General features: G+C 34.7%; 5 protein-coding genes across 18 annotated transcripts in view; 4 read left to right on the top strand and 1 right to left on the bottom strand.

Annotated features, from left to right (window-relative positions):
- LOC116127998 (ATP-dependent DNA helicase Q-like SIM) overlaps positions 1 to 6,729 on the top strand; it is a 57,757-nt gene extending 51,028 nt beyond the window's left edge. For 2 of the 14 annotated variants that reach the window (XM_031413666.1, XM_031413668.1), the window contains 4 exons: positions 69 to 152; positions 4,686 to 4,783; positions 4,898 to 4,990; positions 6,510 to 6,729. In XM_031413666.1, coding sequence (XP_031269526.1) covers positions 144 to 152; positions 4,686 to 4,783; positions 4,898 to 4,990; positions 6,510 to 6,702 — 393 coding nt within the window. In that variant the 5' untranslated portion in view covers positions 69 to 143 and the 3' untranslated portion in view covers positions 6,703 to 6,729. The other 12 variants (XM_031413669.1, XR_004127667.1, XR_004127662.1 and 9 more) reach the window with 12 other exon arrangements.
- Positions 1 to 15,180, top strand: part of LOC116127900 (ATP-dependent DNA helicase Q-like SIM) — a 79,754-nt gene extending 64,574 nt beyond the window's left edge. Inside the window, 5 exon segments of the mRNA XM_031413558.1 lie at positions 13,935 to 14,015; positions 14,250 to 14,313; positions 14,576 to 14,675; positions 14,765 to 14,848; positions 15,057 to 15,180. Coding sequence (XP_031269418.1) covers positions 13,935 to 14,015; positions 14,250 to 14,313; positions 14,576 to 14,675; positions 14,765 to 14,848; positions 15,057 to 15,180 — 453 coding nt within the window.
- Positions 1,491 to 3,124, bottom strand: LOC116127995 (non-functional pseudokinase ZED1-like). The gene is made up of 2 exons (XM_031413660.1): positions 2,937 to 3,124; positions 1,491 to 2,668 (listed from the first exon to the last, which is right to left on the bottom strand). The coding sequence occupies exon 2, from the start codon at positions 2,656 to 2,658 to the stop codon at positions 1,645 to 1,647; it is 1,014 nt and encodes a 337-aa protein (XP_031269520.1). The 5' UTR covers positions 2,659 to 2,668; positions 2,937 to 3,124; the 3' UTR covers positions 1,491 to 1,644.
- Positions 11,439 to 11,823, top strand: LOC116128000 (ATP-dependent DNA helicase Q-like SIM). The gene has a single exon (XM_031413671.1). It carries the CDS (start codon positions 11,459 to 11,461, stop codon positions 11,801 to 11,803), a length of 345 nt encoding a protein of 114 aa, XP_031269531.1. The 5' UTR covers positions 11,439 to 11,458; the 3' UTR covers positions 11,804 to 11,823.
- LOC116127997 (ATP-dependent DNA helicase Q-like SIM) lies at positions 11,480 to 12,698 on the top strand. Its single transcript, XM_031413664.1, has 3 exons — positions 11,480 to 12,029; positions 12,129 to 12,348; positions 12,439 to 12,698. The coding sequence occupies exons 1-3, from the start codon at positions 11,843 to 11,845 to the stop codon at positions 12,692 to 12,694; spliced, it is 663 nt and encodes a 220-aa protein (XP_031269524.1). The 5' UTR covers positions 11,480 to 11,842; the 3' UTR covers positions 12,695 to 12,698.
- Positions 15,181 to 15,869: the final 689 nt, after the last annotated feature.

Below are 15,869 nucleotides of genomic sequence, written 5' to 3'. Positions count from 1 at the left end.
TTTACATTCTTTTTTTGCGTGTCCATTTTGTTTTGAAACTTTATATCAGAATTCATGCTGCCTTGCAGATATGGAATGAATACTTCATGTTGTCGAGCTAAAATACTTGTGGAGTACTTTGGGGAGGACTTTGGTCATGACAAATGTCTAATGTATGTAATATTTCTTTTGATTTTTAGTTCTTTCTTTTAATATCACAGTGAAATCCACTTCTGTACTGGGTTAACCAAGGCTTCTCTCATTTAGTTTGAATCTTGAACATACTGTTTTCGAAATGTTTAAGAAGTGAGCGTTATAGTCTATACTGTTATTCTCTTTCTAATAATTTGGATAAATATATGTTTCGTTCCTGTAATTATGTTATCGTATCGTATCACATCTGAGGTGAATCATGAATAAATAAAAGCGAGTTTTATTTTGAAAAAGGTAATAATAGTTGAAGCCTTTGTATGCAGGTGTGATGTGTGTTGCAGGTGTGATGTGTGATGTGTGTGTTAATGGACCTCCTGTAATGCAGAATTTGAAGGAGGAAGAAAATCAGGTTATTGCTACTTATAGTGTTAAGTGTTGTGGCTTCTCTTCCCGTACCTTGCGGCTTTATCGTTCTGTTTACATATGAATCCATGCATAACAGCATAATCTCATCTTTGGAAGTTATTGTCATGGGCCAAGTTTAATACTTATATCGGTAATACTACACTTATAAACTCTTCTCATTAACTTTCTCTCATAAACGCGACGTGTCAACTAGTAATTAGTTATCGGTCTCGTTTGGTTAACAATAAGTCCTGCTAGACCAAATGCAAACTAATCAATTACGAATTATTATATTAGTGTTTATGAGAGAAAGTTACGAGAAATGTTTATCAAACTATTTATATTCTACTCATGTTGATGTTTGGACACTATTTTTCTAATGGTTTATGCCAAAATTCAGGTTTGGAAAAATTCTTTGGATGGCTCATATGATGATGTTATGTGTGGTGACACTAAACGACAAAAATTCATGGAGAAGCCAAACCTCAGGATGTTTGTCAGTAAAATAAGGGAGCATGCGTTACGTGCTCTATTTCATCTCAATCACATAGAAAACCACGAAAATCAAGAAAGTTAAGAAGACGAAAGTCTAGAAAATCTAACCCAAAACCGGGCACTGTTTGAAATAGATTAGTTTCAAAACTCTCAAAAAAGAAGTCATGAATCAAAGTCAACAGAGTATTAGTTTTTTTTTTTTTCTGTATAATGTGTGTAGAAACAATGATTAGCTTATCACCCTTCATTTTTGTTAAAGCTCGGAAGATCAGATTTTGATGATGCATTGCTGGGGCAAATGGGTAGTAGCTAGTCTCCTATTTAACTCATTCTTCATTTGCATATATAATAGCTCATCAAATATAGATTGTGACTCATGGTTAATTTACATGACTATCCAAAGAAACCATTAGTTGATAGATTGTGATCTTTTAAGGGTCACAAAAGTATTATGCCTGTACAAAAGCATGGACAAAATCTACTTCCACTCAAAAGCTTAATAAATAGTTTATTTGAAGGTTTTCAACCACTGCCATGGAAATGAAAGCATGAATTATATATACATCTATAAACAAGGAAAGCAGAATCCTTAATACATAAACTGATGACTTGCTAACTAGACTTATACATTTGTCTGAGTTGCTTTGCCACATCTATCATATTTGGCCTATCTTCTGCTTCAATAGAGTAACATTGTGACACAAGCCTTGCAAGAGCTAGCAATTGTTGTTCTTTTACCGAACATATTCCCTCTCCAACAATTGTCGGATCTATTATTTCATTTAGATTATCAGGTCCAATATTCTCCATCTGAAAATCTTCATTCTTGAGAAAGTTATTTACACTCTGTCCACTCAAAAGCATAAACAGCGATGCACCAAAGCCATAGACATCAACCTTCTCATTGCAAGTCTTCTTATTGCAAGCCCTTGCAAGTAAACACTCAGGTGGAACATATTCACGCCCTCCTCTTGTCGGCAAAGGGCTTTCCACGTGAGTTTCACCCTCTGGAATAAACTCAGATACTGAAAAATCAAATAGTTTTGCAACATATTGCTCATCTAGTAAAATGTTCCTTGGTGAGAGGCCTAGAAAAACAATAGGTCTAGGGAATCTAAGGTGAAGATATGCAAGTGCATTAGCTATCTCCATTGCAATCTTTAACCTGAGTTTCAACAATAAAGGTCCAAGATGGGGTTGAGATTGACCCAAAATACGGTCAAAAAGTGTCGTACATCCAACGGATTCAAAAACTAGAATGGGAATTCGAGTTTCTAAACAACATCCAATCAACTTCAAAAAATTCTTATGTTTCATTTGTGTCGCAAATATAATGTTATTGATGGCCTGTTTGATTTCTTCTTCTTCTTGTAGGAAGATAATGGGTTGAAACTTCATAACAGAAATCTGACGATCTTGTAGAAAGCCATCGTACAATTTATAAGAAATTGTTTTTGTTAGAATTGATCTCTGATCGTCATAATTAGTTGTTGCTTTCCTGAGCTCCGTCTCGGAGAAATTACGAATAGGATTACATTTGCCATTAAAAGTGGCAATCAACTGTTTTAGTAACATTGCACCATTCTCGAAACCATTATCGTCCCTTCGGGGAAAACATGAAGTCATCTTACTTGATCTACAAAAAAAACCCATGAAATACTTTCACTTATTTAACCAATAATTTAGAACATCAAGTATACAAGTATTAGAAAACATGAAAAAGAAAAAAAATTGATCCTGTATGTATATAAAGCTAACTATAGTATAAGTTTATACAAAAGAATGTTCTATAATCTATATATTTAATTCATAAAAAGAATGTTTTCAACTTAGATCATTGTCTAACGTAAAATAAATCAAGAGTAAAAATAGGTAAAACAAAAGGATTTAGAAAGACGATGTACCTGTGATGTGAGGATGGCCAATTCACCCTGTGCTAATTAATCGAAATTGTTTGAGAGAGCTAAGGAAATTTTTCAGCTAAAGGAGCCCATCAAATGTGATGAAGCACAATTAATGAACTTTTGTGTACATAACCAGAAATCTTATTCCTTGAAAGTCAGCAGCCCTTGAATCCTAAAAAAGACTTGCATGTTCTTCACGGAATAATTTGTATGTGGCTTAAGAGAGAACACGTAACTGTTGATGGCGAATAGGCATTGATTAGAAATATATGGATACGTCTACCTGAGCCGTCCACAGCCCACTAAATTAACAAACCCCAAACCCAAATAATTGAGCCCTTTGATAAATGGGTCTTGGGTATAATTAATAAACCCCCAAACAAGGAGCCCTTTGATAAATGGGCTTTGGGTATAAGTTAACAAACCCCAAACAAGAATTATTAACAAGATGCTGTAGCAGCTGGAAGGGTTGGGAAATTAGCAGAATGCAGTAAGCCCTTTATTTAATTTTTTTCTCAAGAATTCTGCTTGACGTTCATCCTAATTGGTTAGAACAAATAACTTTACCCTTTTGCATAAAATTCTTGTAACTTTATATCTCCTTTTTTCTCTCCATGTTTGTGAAGGTTATCCGTAATTGCTTAGAGAATGACTTGTGCTCTAAAATCCAGATTACAATTTCTTTTTTCTAAGTGGATTAAAGTTAATATTCTCTGTCAAGCAGCTCTATATGCAAATTTGTTGAGAGCACCAACACTTTTGCCGAGTCGAAGAAGTGAAAATCAAACCAAACAAGCGTATAAGATGCTATCTGATTTCTTCAGGTTTGCATTAAATACATTTCTTTACATTCTTTTTTTGCGTGTCCATTTTGTTTTGAAACTTTATATCAGAATTCATGTTGACTTGCAGATAGGGAATGAATACTTTGGGGAGGACTTTGGTCATGACAAATGTCTAATGTATGTAATATTTCTTTTGATTTTTAGTTCTTTCTTTTAATATCACAGTGAAATCCACTTCTGTATTGGGTTAACCAATGCTTCTCTCCTTTAGTTTGAATCTTGAACATACTGTTTTTGAAATGTTTAAGAAGTGAGCTTTATAGTCTTCTATATTGTTATTCTCTTTCTAATACTTTGGATAAATAGATGTCTCGTTCTTGTAATTATGCTATCATATCGTATCAAATTTGAGGTGAATCATAATTCATGAATAAATAAAAGTGAGTTTTATTTTGAAAGTGGTAATAATAGTTGAAGCCTTTGTATACTGGTGTGATGTGTGTGTTAATGGACCTCCTGTAATGCAGAATTTGAAAGAGGAAGAAAATATTTTGATGCAGGTTATTGCTGCTTATAGTGTTAAGTGTTGTGGCTTCTCTTCCCGTACCTTGCGGCTTTATCTTTCTGCTTACATATGAATCCATGCATAACAGCATAATCTCATCTTTGGAAGTTATTGTCATGGGCCAAGTTTAATACTTAGATCGGTAATACTACACTCGCAAACCCTTCTCACTAATTTTCTCTCATAAACGCAACGTGTCAGTTCATAATTGGTCATCTCGCAATGGATCTCGTCTGCCCAACAATGGGTCCTGTCAGACCAAATGCGAACAGACCAATTGCGAGCTGCCACGTCAGTGTTTGTGACAGAAAATTGTGAGAAGTGTTTGTCAACCTATCTTTATTCTATTTAGATAGATGTTTGGACACTATTTTTCTAATGGTTTATGCCAAAATTCAGGTTTGGAAAAATTCTTTGGATGGCTCATATGATGATGTGTTATGTGTAGTGACACTAAACGACAAAAATTCATGGAGAAGACAAACCTCAGGATGCTTGTCAGTAAAACAAGGGAACATGCGTTCCATGATCTATTTCATCTAATGCTTCACATGTATTTTTTTTTTTAAGACATGAAAGATGAATTTTGACAAGTTTTTATATGATGACAGTCTCAAAAATTTTTGGCAACCGATTCACTATGGTAGCGAGGTCTTGTTCGAATCTTGGAAAATAAATGATATATCAGGGAAGGAGATGAGAAGGTATGCTCTCAAATCAACTTTTCTCTTCTCCTAGAGTAATTTCTGGTCCATTCATTCATTCACTACTAGAGTTGTTAAGCATAGTTTCCTGGCAGTAGCTAGGACGTAATTGTGAACTAGATGAGAATTTTTATAGTTCAAGAGCATTTGTCTTGGCATGTATTACTTATGCAGTTTGTATGCTTCCGTATCTGTCGAAGTATGAATCTTTGATAGAGGATACGAGAAGATGGCGATGGGGAATGAATGCTGTTAAAGAAAAATTAGTGTCGTGGCATGACCCAAGAATTTCAATTTGAGATAAACTCAAATGGAAGTTATTTTCAGTTTTATTATTTTCTAACTTCTTGTAACTGTTGTTGTTAGTTATCCCTTTAAAACTTATAAAAGGGAATGTTAGATGTACGTTTTAATTGAGTTTAATTAATAAAATTGTTCTCCTTTTACACAAGTTCATCTTCTTCTGAAATTAGAAGCCGAATAACTGTATTTCCTGGCTTCTAATTTCCAACAAATGGTATCAAAGCATTGTTGTCTTAAGGGACCTGTGGGAGATGGGACCAAAGTTTGGAGAAGAAGAAGCCAACACTCAAAGCAATAAGGGTGGTTGGTAGAATTTGTTGGTGTAAAATTGCAGCATGATTGTCTGCAAGGATGCTGGCCGGTGGAATCTGAAAATGTCCTGAAACTCCGGTTAAAACATGGAGGTAGATGAAGAATTGCAGTGATTGTCTGCAATGATGCCGTTGAGAGGACTTGATGATGTCCTGGAAAAAGCACGAAGTGAAGAACATGCTTTCTAATTGTGAGAGACTCCAATTGAAGTCTGGAGTGAGAAGAGACCAACACCCAAAGAAGTGGTAGGTCGTATTTGTGATGCTTACATACTTGAGGAGTAAACTTGAAGATGAGGCTGAAAAAGTCTTGGTTGAAGGATTGGCAGCGTGGCAGTAACATTAGCTGCGAGAAGAGCAGCAAGATTGGCCGCAAGTTTGGCTGCAGAGTTGGCAGCAAAGCAGCAAGATTGGTTGCAAGTTTGGCATGACAGCCATGAAGGCGTGAAGAGCCTTAAAGACATGATGAAGAACATGTTTTAAAGTTTCTACCAAAAGATTCAGGAGGAGTATTGAAGTATGAATCTTTTGATAGAGGATACGAGAAGATGGCAACAGGGAACAAATGCGGTTAAAGAAAAATTAGTGCTGTGGCATGACCCAAGCATTTCAGTTTGAGATAAACTCAAATGGAAGTTATTTTTAATTTTATTATTTTTTAATTTCTTGTAACTGTTATTGTCAGTTATCCTTTTAAAACTTATAGAAGGGAATGTTGGATATATGTTTTAATTGAGTTCAATTAACAAAATTGTTCTCCTTTTACTACTTTTTCTTTTTCTTTCTGAAATTAGAAGCCTGAGAACTGTATTTCCTAGCTTCTAATTTCCAACAGTATCCTTTAGAGCGTGCATATGATTGTTTATGTTTTTTGCCAATCTACTCAACCACACCGTTATTTGTAGATCCACGTTCACATTAAATTCCCAGAGCCAACAGAACTCGGATTGGAGTTTCTGCAATCAGACAACGAGCAAACTTTTTACGTTTACACTGAATCCGACATGCTGCTCTCTGCAAGCGAATGCAAATCTTATTCCAGCTTCTCAAAGTGGGGAAAAGGTTGGGCTGATTCTGAGATTCGTCGCCAGTGCTTAGAGAGGAGGCAATCACACAAAAAACCACAAAAATCATGAAAGTCAAGATTACGAAAGTCTAGAAAATCTAACCCGGAACCGAGCACTGTTCAAAGTAGATTAGCTACAAAACTCTCAAAAAAAGAAGTCATGAATCAAAATCATCAGAATTTTAGTTTTGGTTTTTTTCTGTGTAATGTATGTGTAGAAACAATGATTAGCTTATGACGCTTCATTTTTGTTAAAGCTCTGACGATCAGATTTTGATCATGCATTGTTGGGGCAAATGGGCAGTAGCCAGTCTCCTATTTAACTCATTCTTCATTTGCATTTATAATAACTCATCAAATATAGCCATTATTGGATCAACTTTTCTTTGGATTCTATTGATGACTCACGGTTAATTTACATGACTTTCCAAAGGAACCATTAGTTGATAGATTGTGATCTTTCAAGGGTCACAAAAGCACGGACAAAATCTACTTCCACTTGAAAACTTAAGAAATAGTTTATTCGAAGGTTTTCAACTACTGCCATGGAAATGAAGGCATGAATTATTGATACATCCATAAACAAGGAAAGCATAATCCTTAATATAGAAACTGGTGACATGCTAACTAGACTTGTACATTTGTCTTAGTTACCTTGCCACACCTATCATATTTGGCCTATCTTCTGCTTCAGGAGAGAGACATTCCGACACAAGCCTTGCAAGAGTTAGCAATTGTTGTTCTTTTACCGAACATATTCCCTCTCCAACAAATGCCGGATCTATTATTTTATTTAGATTATCAGGTCCAATATCCTCCATCAGAAAATCTTTACTCTTGAGAAAGTTTTTTAAGCTTAGTCCACTCAAAAGCATAAATAGCGATTCGCCAAAGCAATAGACATCAAGCTTCTCATTGCAAGTATTATTCTTAGCCACATCCCTTGCAAGAAAAAACTCAGGTGGAACATAATCATACCATACTCTTTTCGTCAGAGGGACTTCCAACTGAGTTTTACCCTCTGGAATAAACTCAGATAATGAAAAATAAATAGTTTTACAACATATTGCTCATCAAATAAAATGATCCCTGGTGTGACACCTCCAAAAACAATAGGTCTAGGGAATCCAAGGTGAAGATATACAAGTGCATGAGCTATCTCCATTGCAATCTTTAACCTGAGTTTCAACAATAAAGGTCCAAGACGGGGTTGAGAATGACCCAAAATACGATCAGCAAGTGTCATACATCCAACGGAATCAAAAACTAGAATGGGAAATTGAGTTTCTAAACAACATCCGATCAACTTCAGAAAATTCTTATGTTTCATTTGTGCTGCAAATACAATGTTGTTGATGCCAAATCGGATTACTTCTTCTTCGTGTGGGAAGCAAATGGGTTCAAACTTCATAACACAAATCTGACGGTCTTGTAGAAAGCCATTGTACAACCTATAAAACATTTTATTTGTTGTAATTAATCTTTGATTGTCGTAGTTAATAGTTGCTTTCCTAAGCTCTTTCTCGGAGAAACTACGAATATGATTACATTTGCCATTAAAAGAGGCAATCAACTGTTTCAGTAACATTGCACCATTCTTCAAATTATTATCGTCCTTTCGGGGAAAACATGAACTCATCTTACTTGATCTACAAAAAAACCCATGAAATGCTTTCATTTATTTAACCAATAATTTGGAACATCAAGTATAAAAGTATGAGAAAACATGAAAAAAAAAAAAAAATTGATCATATATATATATATAAATACATTAGATAACTACAGAATAACTTTACACAAATGAATGTTCTATGTATTTTATTCAGAAAAAGAATGTTTTAAACTAAGATCATTATCTAACGTAAAGAAAATTAATCAAGAGTAAAAATAGGTGAAAGAAAGGGATTTACAAAGACGATGTACCTGTGATGCGAGGATGGCTAATTCGTTGCCCTGTGCTAATTAATTGAAATTGTTAAGAAAAAAGAAAGGCCTGGGTTTGAGAGAGCTAAGGAAATTTTTCAGTTAAAGGAAAGCACAAAATGTGATCAAACACAATTAATGAACTTTTATGTACATAACCAGAAATCTGATTCCTTGAAAGTCAGCTGCCCTTGACTCTTAGAGTCCTTAAGAAGACTTTCATGTTCTTCACGGGTTAATTCGCAAGTGGCTTAAGAACACGTAGCTGTTGATGGCGAATTCATGTACTGTATAAACTAAAATGTACACTAGGACATAATGGAAATATATGGATACGTCTACCTGACAACTCAGCCCACTAAATGGGTTTTGGGTATAAATTAACAAACCCCCAAACAAGGAGTCCTTTGATAAATGGGCTTTGGGTATAAATTAACAAACCCTAAACAAGAATTATTAACAAGAAGCTGGCCGAGCTGGAAGAGATGGGAAATTAGCAGCATGCAGTAAGCCCTTAATTTATTAAGTAATGCTAGCCTTACTCACTCCCCCTACTTACTTCTCTTACTCACCTTTGTTAAAATAGTAAATTCTTATTTATTTTTTTCCTAAAGAAAACATGTTATAGTAACAATTAAGCAGAATTCTGCTTGACATTCATCCTAATTGGTTAGAATAAATAACTTTACCTTTTTGCATAAAATTCTTGTAACTTTATATCTCCTTTTTCAACTCCATGTTTGTGAAAGTTATCTGTAATTGCTTAGAGAATGACTTTTTCCTTTTTCTAAGTGGATTAAAGTTAATATTCTCTATCAAGCAGCTCTATATGCAAATTTGTTGAGAGCACCAACACTTTTGCCAAGTCGAAGAAGTTAAGATCAAACCAAACAGGCATATAAGACGCTATCTGATTTCTTCAGGTTTGCATTAAATACATTTCTTTAATGCAACCTGAAGAAATACTTCATGTTGACTTGCAGATATGGAATGAATACTTCATGTTGTCGAGCTAAAATACTTGTGGTTGTGGAGTACTTTGGGGAGGAGTTTGGTCATGACAAATGTCTAATGTATGTAATATTTCTTTTGATTTTTAATGTGACAGTGAGCATACTGTTTTTGAAATATTGTTATTCTCTTTCTAATACTTTGGATAAATATATGTCTCGTTCTTGTAACTATGCTATCATATCGTATCACATTTGAGGTGAATCATAATTCATGAATAAATAAAAGTGAGTTTTATTTTGAAAAAGGTAATAATAGTTGAAGCCTTTGTATACAGGTGTGATGTGTGTGTTAATGGACCTCCTGTAATGCAGAATTTGAACGAGGAAGAAAATATTTTGATGCAGGTTATTGCTACTTATAGTGTAAGTGTTGTGGCTTCTCTTCCCGTACCTTGCGGCTTTATCTTTCAGTTTACATGTGAATCCATGCATAATCTCATCTTTGGAAGTTATTGTCATGGGCCAAGTTTAATACTTATATAGATGCTTGGACATTATTTTTCTAATGATTTTCCAATTTTTCTATAAAACTTACAAGGTTTATATCTAAATTCAGGTTTGGAAAAATTCTGTGGATGGCTCATATGATGATGTTATGTGTAGTGACATTAGACGACAAAAATTCATGGAGAAGCTAAACCTCAGGATGTTTGTCAGTAAAATAAGGGAGCTGGCAAGCCTTTCAGACGGAGGATATTGGACCTGATAATCTAAATGAGATAATAGATCCGGTAATTGTTGGACAGGAAATATGTTCGGTAAAAGAACAACAATTGCTAGCTCTTGCAAAGCTTGTGGCGGAATGTCTCTCTCTTGAACCAGAAGATGGGCCAAATATGATAGATATGGCAAAACAACTCAGAAAAATGTACAAGTCTAGTTAGCATATCATCGGTTTAAGAATTCTACTTTACTTACTTTATGGATGTATCAATAATTCATTCTTTCATTTCCATGACAATAGTTGAAAACCTTCAAATAAACTAATTGATAAATTTTCAGGTGTAAGTAGATTTTGTCTATTCTCTGCAGTTTTAGAAACAACTATTTATTATCGATAAGTAGAATCCAAAGAAAAGTTGATCTAATAATGGCTATATTTGATGAGTTATTATATATGCAAATGAAGAATTAGAATCGAGTTAAATAGGACAATGGCTACTACCCATTTGCCCCAACAATGCATCATCAAAATCTCATATGATGTTATGTGTAGTGACACTAAACGACAAAAATTCGTGGAGAAGCCAAACCTGAGGATGTTTGTCAGTATAATAAGGGAGCATGCGTTACATGATCTATTTCATCTCATTCTTCACATGTATTTTTTTTTTTTTTTTTTAAGACATGAAAGATGAATTTTGACAAGTTTTTATATGATGACAGTCCCAATTTTATATTTAAAACTTAAATAAATGGACAAATTGACAAATTTTTTGAACAATGCTTAACAATAACATAAAAACGAGGCTTAAATAACATTTCAATATGAAAATAGTTGCATATATTTTTATATTGCACAATTTAAAATAGTGATTTCAATTTTTTTGCAGGCTTTTTGAAGGGTAAAAGTGTAACATAACAAACTATAAGGATTCAAAATGACTTTCCCAACCCAGTCCCTAATTTTAAGTTTCGCGCCGGTCAGTTAATTAAAAAAAGAAAAAAGAAAAAAAAAGAAGTTACCGAAATCCTAGGGTTTCAATCACTCTCGACTCTCCCGATCAGTAAATTAACAATTGTTTGAATAATTTCGTTGGCTCTTTGAATGATTTGTTATTGGTTTTTAGATCCTTTATTTTTGGGTTTACATTATTTATATATATCTTGAAAATTGAAAAGTTTTCATAAAATGAGTGGTAATGGCGATCAAGTTATTGCAAAGCTGATTGAGATGGGATTTGAAAATTCAGCTGTTGTAGAAGCTGTAGAAGCAGTTGGCCCATTGTTTGACGAAGCCATTGAGTATGTTTTGAATGGTTCCAATAGAAATTGTAACGGCGTATCTAATACTAGTAGTAGTTCGCATTGTTTCAAAAACAATGGGAATGGGAAGACTCAGGGCAAAAGAGGTTTAGGACAGTCTAGCATATTGGATCATTTTCAATCTAGGCAAAAAAGAAGTCAAAGTGATGTTGTATCTGATGGACTGGTTTCTAGGGCTGGGTCGGTAGTGTTGCCTGGTGTTGTTGGATAACATAAGGGGGCTTGTCTTGATGTGGGGTGTAATGGGAAGATGGAGGTTGAGTCGTTGCCAGTTTTGTCTAAACAAGAGGCGAAGATTGGGTCAGATTGGGAGGTGAAAGTGAATAGTCTGTTACAAAAGCAGTTTGGTTATTCATCATTGAAGAAGTTTCAGAAGGAAGCGCTGGCGGCTTGGTTAGATCATCAAGACTGTTTAGTTCTTGCTGCAACAGGATCTGGTATTGTGCTTTGCTTAGCTAATGTTTGTTGTCTGTTAGGCTGTTTCTGTCTCTATATTATTGGGTGGCTCATGTTTTGTTATAGTTCCCTGTCTGCAGGGAAATCTTTGTGCTTCCAGATTCCGGCTTTGTTAACGGGAAAGGTTGTGGTTGTGATTTCACCCTTGATAAGCTTGATGCATGATCAGTGCTCAAAGCTGTCAAAACATGAGGTATCTGCTTGCTTTCTTGGATCCGGGCAACCTGACAGCAGCGTCGAGCAGAAAGCAATGAGAGGAATGTACAATATAATATATGTTTGCCCAGAGACTGTGTTAAGGTGAGGGACATGTATTACCATTTGGCTAGCGTATCAAAGAGGTTGTTCCTAATTTCATATGACTGAAGGAGTATGATAAATTTTCTGCAGACTGATAAAACCACTTCAGAGGCTTGCTGAAAATCGTGGAATTGCATTATTTGCGATTGATGAAGTCCATTGTGTTTCTAAGTGGGGCCATGATTTTAGGCCTGACTACAGGTTCTATTCTCCATTCCAACCACATGGCTATTTCTACAGTCTTTGCTACAATCTACTTTACATTTACTTCAGTGGTCGGATTTTTGCAAGATTTGTCTATAGTTGCACAATTATTTTGAATGAATTTATGAACAGCTCTAAATGACTATCAATTGATCAAATGTTTACAAAACGGACATATGAGGCCAAACATATGTTATTTCTCCCTGGATATACNAAGAATGTTTTGAACTAAGATCATTGTCTAATGTAAAGAAAATTAAGTGTAAAAATAGGTGAAATAGAGTAGCAATGAAAGTAATCATACAGGCAGAATTAATTAACCAAAAACAAAGGAATTTACAAAGATGATGTACCTGTGATGTGAGGATGGCCAATTCGCCTTGTTAAGAAAAAAGAAAAGCCTGAGTTTGAGAGAGCTAGGGAAATTTTTCAGTTGAAGTGGACCATAAAATCTGATGAAGCACAATTAATGGACTTTTATGTACATAACCGGGAATCTTATTCCTTGGAAGTCACTGCCCTTGACTCTTGTGTCCTAAAGAAGACTTATCTGTTATTTTTTTCTATGGTTACACTGTATTCATTGGCTTTAGTTGTGAAACATAATCAAAAGCAATGTGTGAATGAATAGTTTCCACTTTGTAATAACTCAACTTCAATGCTCTCTATTCTGTTTCCTGATCACTTCTATTTTTTGCAGTTGCCTGTGGTGAATTTTATGGGCATTCTCCTCGTGAAGATTGGGATACATGTGGGTCATCTCGGATAACTGATCCACCTGATAAGCTAGAAGAAAGAGTACGAACCATGAAAGAGCCTTTAGAACAAGGGCCAATCATCATTTATGTTCCTACTAGAAAAGAAACTTTGAGGATCGCGAAATATCTTTGTGGATTTGGTGTGGAGGCTGCTGCCTATAATGCAGCTGTATGTATACACAAACTTATTACTTCAGGTCCATTTAGATGATTAATAGACTTAGGTCTGTCGCATTCCAATTGTGGTTATGCAGTGTATTCAAAATTTGACTTCTTGTTCCTCAGTTGCCAAAATCACATTTAAGGCGGGTTCACAATGAATTTCATGAAAACAAGCCAGAGGTATGGACTTTCAGGCTTTGGATCTGATACGGGAAATTGATAATTCCATATAGTCATATGTTTCAATTAGTTTTACTTTTGAAAACTAACCATTTTGTGTATGATGTTGGGCATTTCTGTTTCTGAAGGCCCGTACTTTTTCAAGTTCATTTTTTCTTTTTATTTACTGATTTAAAACCCTATACTCTTCATCCTTCTATGATGTGTTTTTTTTTTATGTAGTGTCATTGGGAAATAGGAAAATACAATTTATGACACCGCAATTTTGCCAATTCCATCCAGGTTGTTGTTGCAACGATTGCTTTTGGAATGGGGATCGACAAGTTAAATGTTCGAAGAATCATCCACTACGGTTGGCCACAGGTTTATATTTAGGATTAAGTGTTGCTGCAAAATGTTATTGTAAGATGTTATTCATTTTTAGTGCACTTATGTTTATGCTGCGAATAAATTCTTGCAATTGTCGGTTCTCTAAGGCAATCAGTAGTTTACATTCCTGTTTTGGAACTTGCATAACAGTTGCTTTTCCAAATTATGTCTTGCTATTATCAGTTGTTCAGTCTTGTGAGCTTCCTGTAATCTTTAATCTAATTGCAGAGTCTTGAAGCTTATTATCAAGAAGCTGGCCGAGCTGGAAGGGATGGGAAATTAGCAGAATGCAGTAAGGCCTTTATTTATTTATTTTCACAAGAAAACATATTACAGTAAAAATTGAGCAGAATTTTGCTTGACCATTCTTCCTAATTGGTTAGACAAATAACTTTACTTTTTTTCATAAAATTCTTGTAACTTTATGTCCCCTTTTTTCACTTTATGTTTGTGAAAGTTATCTGTAATTGTTTAGAGTGTGGCTTGTGCTTTAAAATCTAGATTACAATTTTTTCTTTCTAAGTGGATTAAAGTTAATATTCTTTGTCAAGCAGCTCTATATGCAAATTTGTTGAGAGCACCAACACTTTGACCGAGTCGAAGAAGTGAAGATCAAACCAAACAGGCATATAAGATGCTATCTGATTGCTTCAGGTTTGCATTAAATACATTTCTTTACTTTCCTTTTTTTGCGTGTCCATTTTGTTTTGAAACTTTATATCAGAATTCATGTTGACTTGCAGATATGGAATGAATACTTCATGTTGTCGAGCTAAAATACTTGTGGAGCACTTTGGGGAGGAGTTTGGTCATGACAAATGTCTAATGTATGTAATATTTCTTTTGTTTTTTAGTTCTTTCTTTTAATATCACAGTGAAATCCACTTCTGTATTGGGTTAACCAAGGTTTCTCTACTTTAGTTAGAATCTTGTAATTATGCTATCATATCGTATCACATCTGAGGTGAATCATGAATAAATAAAAGCGAGTTTTATTTTGAAAAAGGTAAAAATAGTTGAAGCCTTTGTATGCAGGTGTGATGTGTGTGTTAATGGACCTCCTGTAATGCAGAATTTGAAAGAGGAAGCAAATATTTTGATGCAGGTTATTGCTTCTTATAGTGTAAGTGTTGCAGCTTGTCTTCCTGTTTACATGTGAATCTATGCATAACAGCATAATCTCATCTTTGGAAGTTGTTGTCATGGGCCAAGTTCAATACTTATATAGATGCTTGGACATTATTTTGCTAATGATTTTCCAATTTTTTTATAAAACTTACAAGGTTTATGTCAAAATTCAGATTTGGAAAAATTCTGTGGATGGCTCATATGATGATGTTATGTGTAGTGACATTAGACGACAAAAATTCATGAAGAAGCCAAACCTCAGGATGTTTGTCAGTAAAATAAGGGAGCAGGTGTTACATGATCTATTTCATCTCATTCTTCACATGTATTGTTTTTTAAGACATGAAAGATGAATTTTGAAAAGTTTTTATGTGATGACAGTCCCAAAAATTTTTGGCAACCGATTTGCTATGGTGGCGAGGTCTTGCTCGAATCTTGGAAAATAAAGGATACATCAGAGAAGGAGATGAGAGGCTATGCTCTCAAATTAACGTTTCTCTTAGACTAATTTCTGGTCCATTCATTCTCTACTAGAGTTGTTAAGCATAGTTTCCTGGCAGTAGCTAGTACATAATTGCGATTTTTATGGTTCAAGAGCATTTGTCTTGGCATGTATCACTTATGCATCTTGTATGCTTTCGTATCCTTTAGTGCGTGCATATGAATGCTTACGTTTTTAGCCAATCTACTCAATTACACTGTTATTTGCAGATCCACGTT

Source organism: Pistacia vera, unplaced genomic scaffold, assembly GCF_008641045.1.
Source record: "Pistacia vera cultivar Batoury unplaced genomic scaffold, PisVer_v2 Contig196, whole genome shotgun sequence".
Classification (NCBI taxonomy): Eukaryota; Viridiplantae; Streptophyta; class Magnoliopsida; order Sapindales; family Anacardiaceae; genus Pistacia; species Pistacia vera.
The sequence above is the reverse complement of the archived record's forward strand: the minus strand, read 5'-3'. Positions and strand labels throughout refer to the sequence as shown.

Bases quoted from the DNA above. Each gene is read 5' to 3' on its own strand.
- LOC116127995 (XM_031413660.1), bottom strand. From the start codon at position 2,658: ATGACTTCATGTTTTCCCCGAAGGGACGATAATGGTTTCGAGAATGGT.
- LOC116128000 (XM_031413671.1), top strand. From the start codon at position 11,459: ATGAGTGGTAATGGCGATCAAGTTATTGCAAAGCTGATTGAGATGGGA.
- LOC116127997 (XM_031413664.1), top strand. From the start codon at position 11,843: ATGGAGGTTGAGTCGTTGCCAGTTTTGTCTAAACAAGAGGCGAAGATT. The intron at 12,030-12,128 runs GTATTGTGCTTT...CCCTGTCTGCAG, and splicing joins TCTTGCTGCAACAGGATCTG to GGAAATCTTTGTGCTTCCAG. The intron at 12,349-12,438 runs GTGAGGGACATG...AATTTTCTGCAG, and splicing joins TGCCCAGAGACTGTGTTAAG to ACTGATAAAACCACTTCAGA.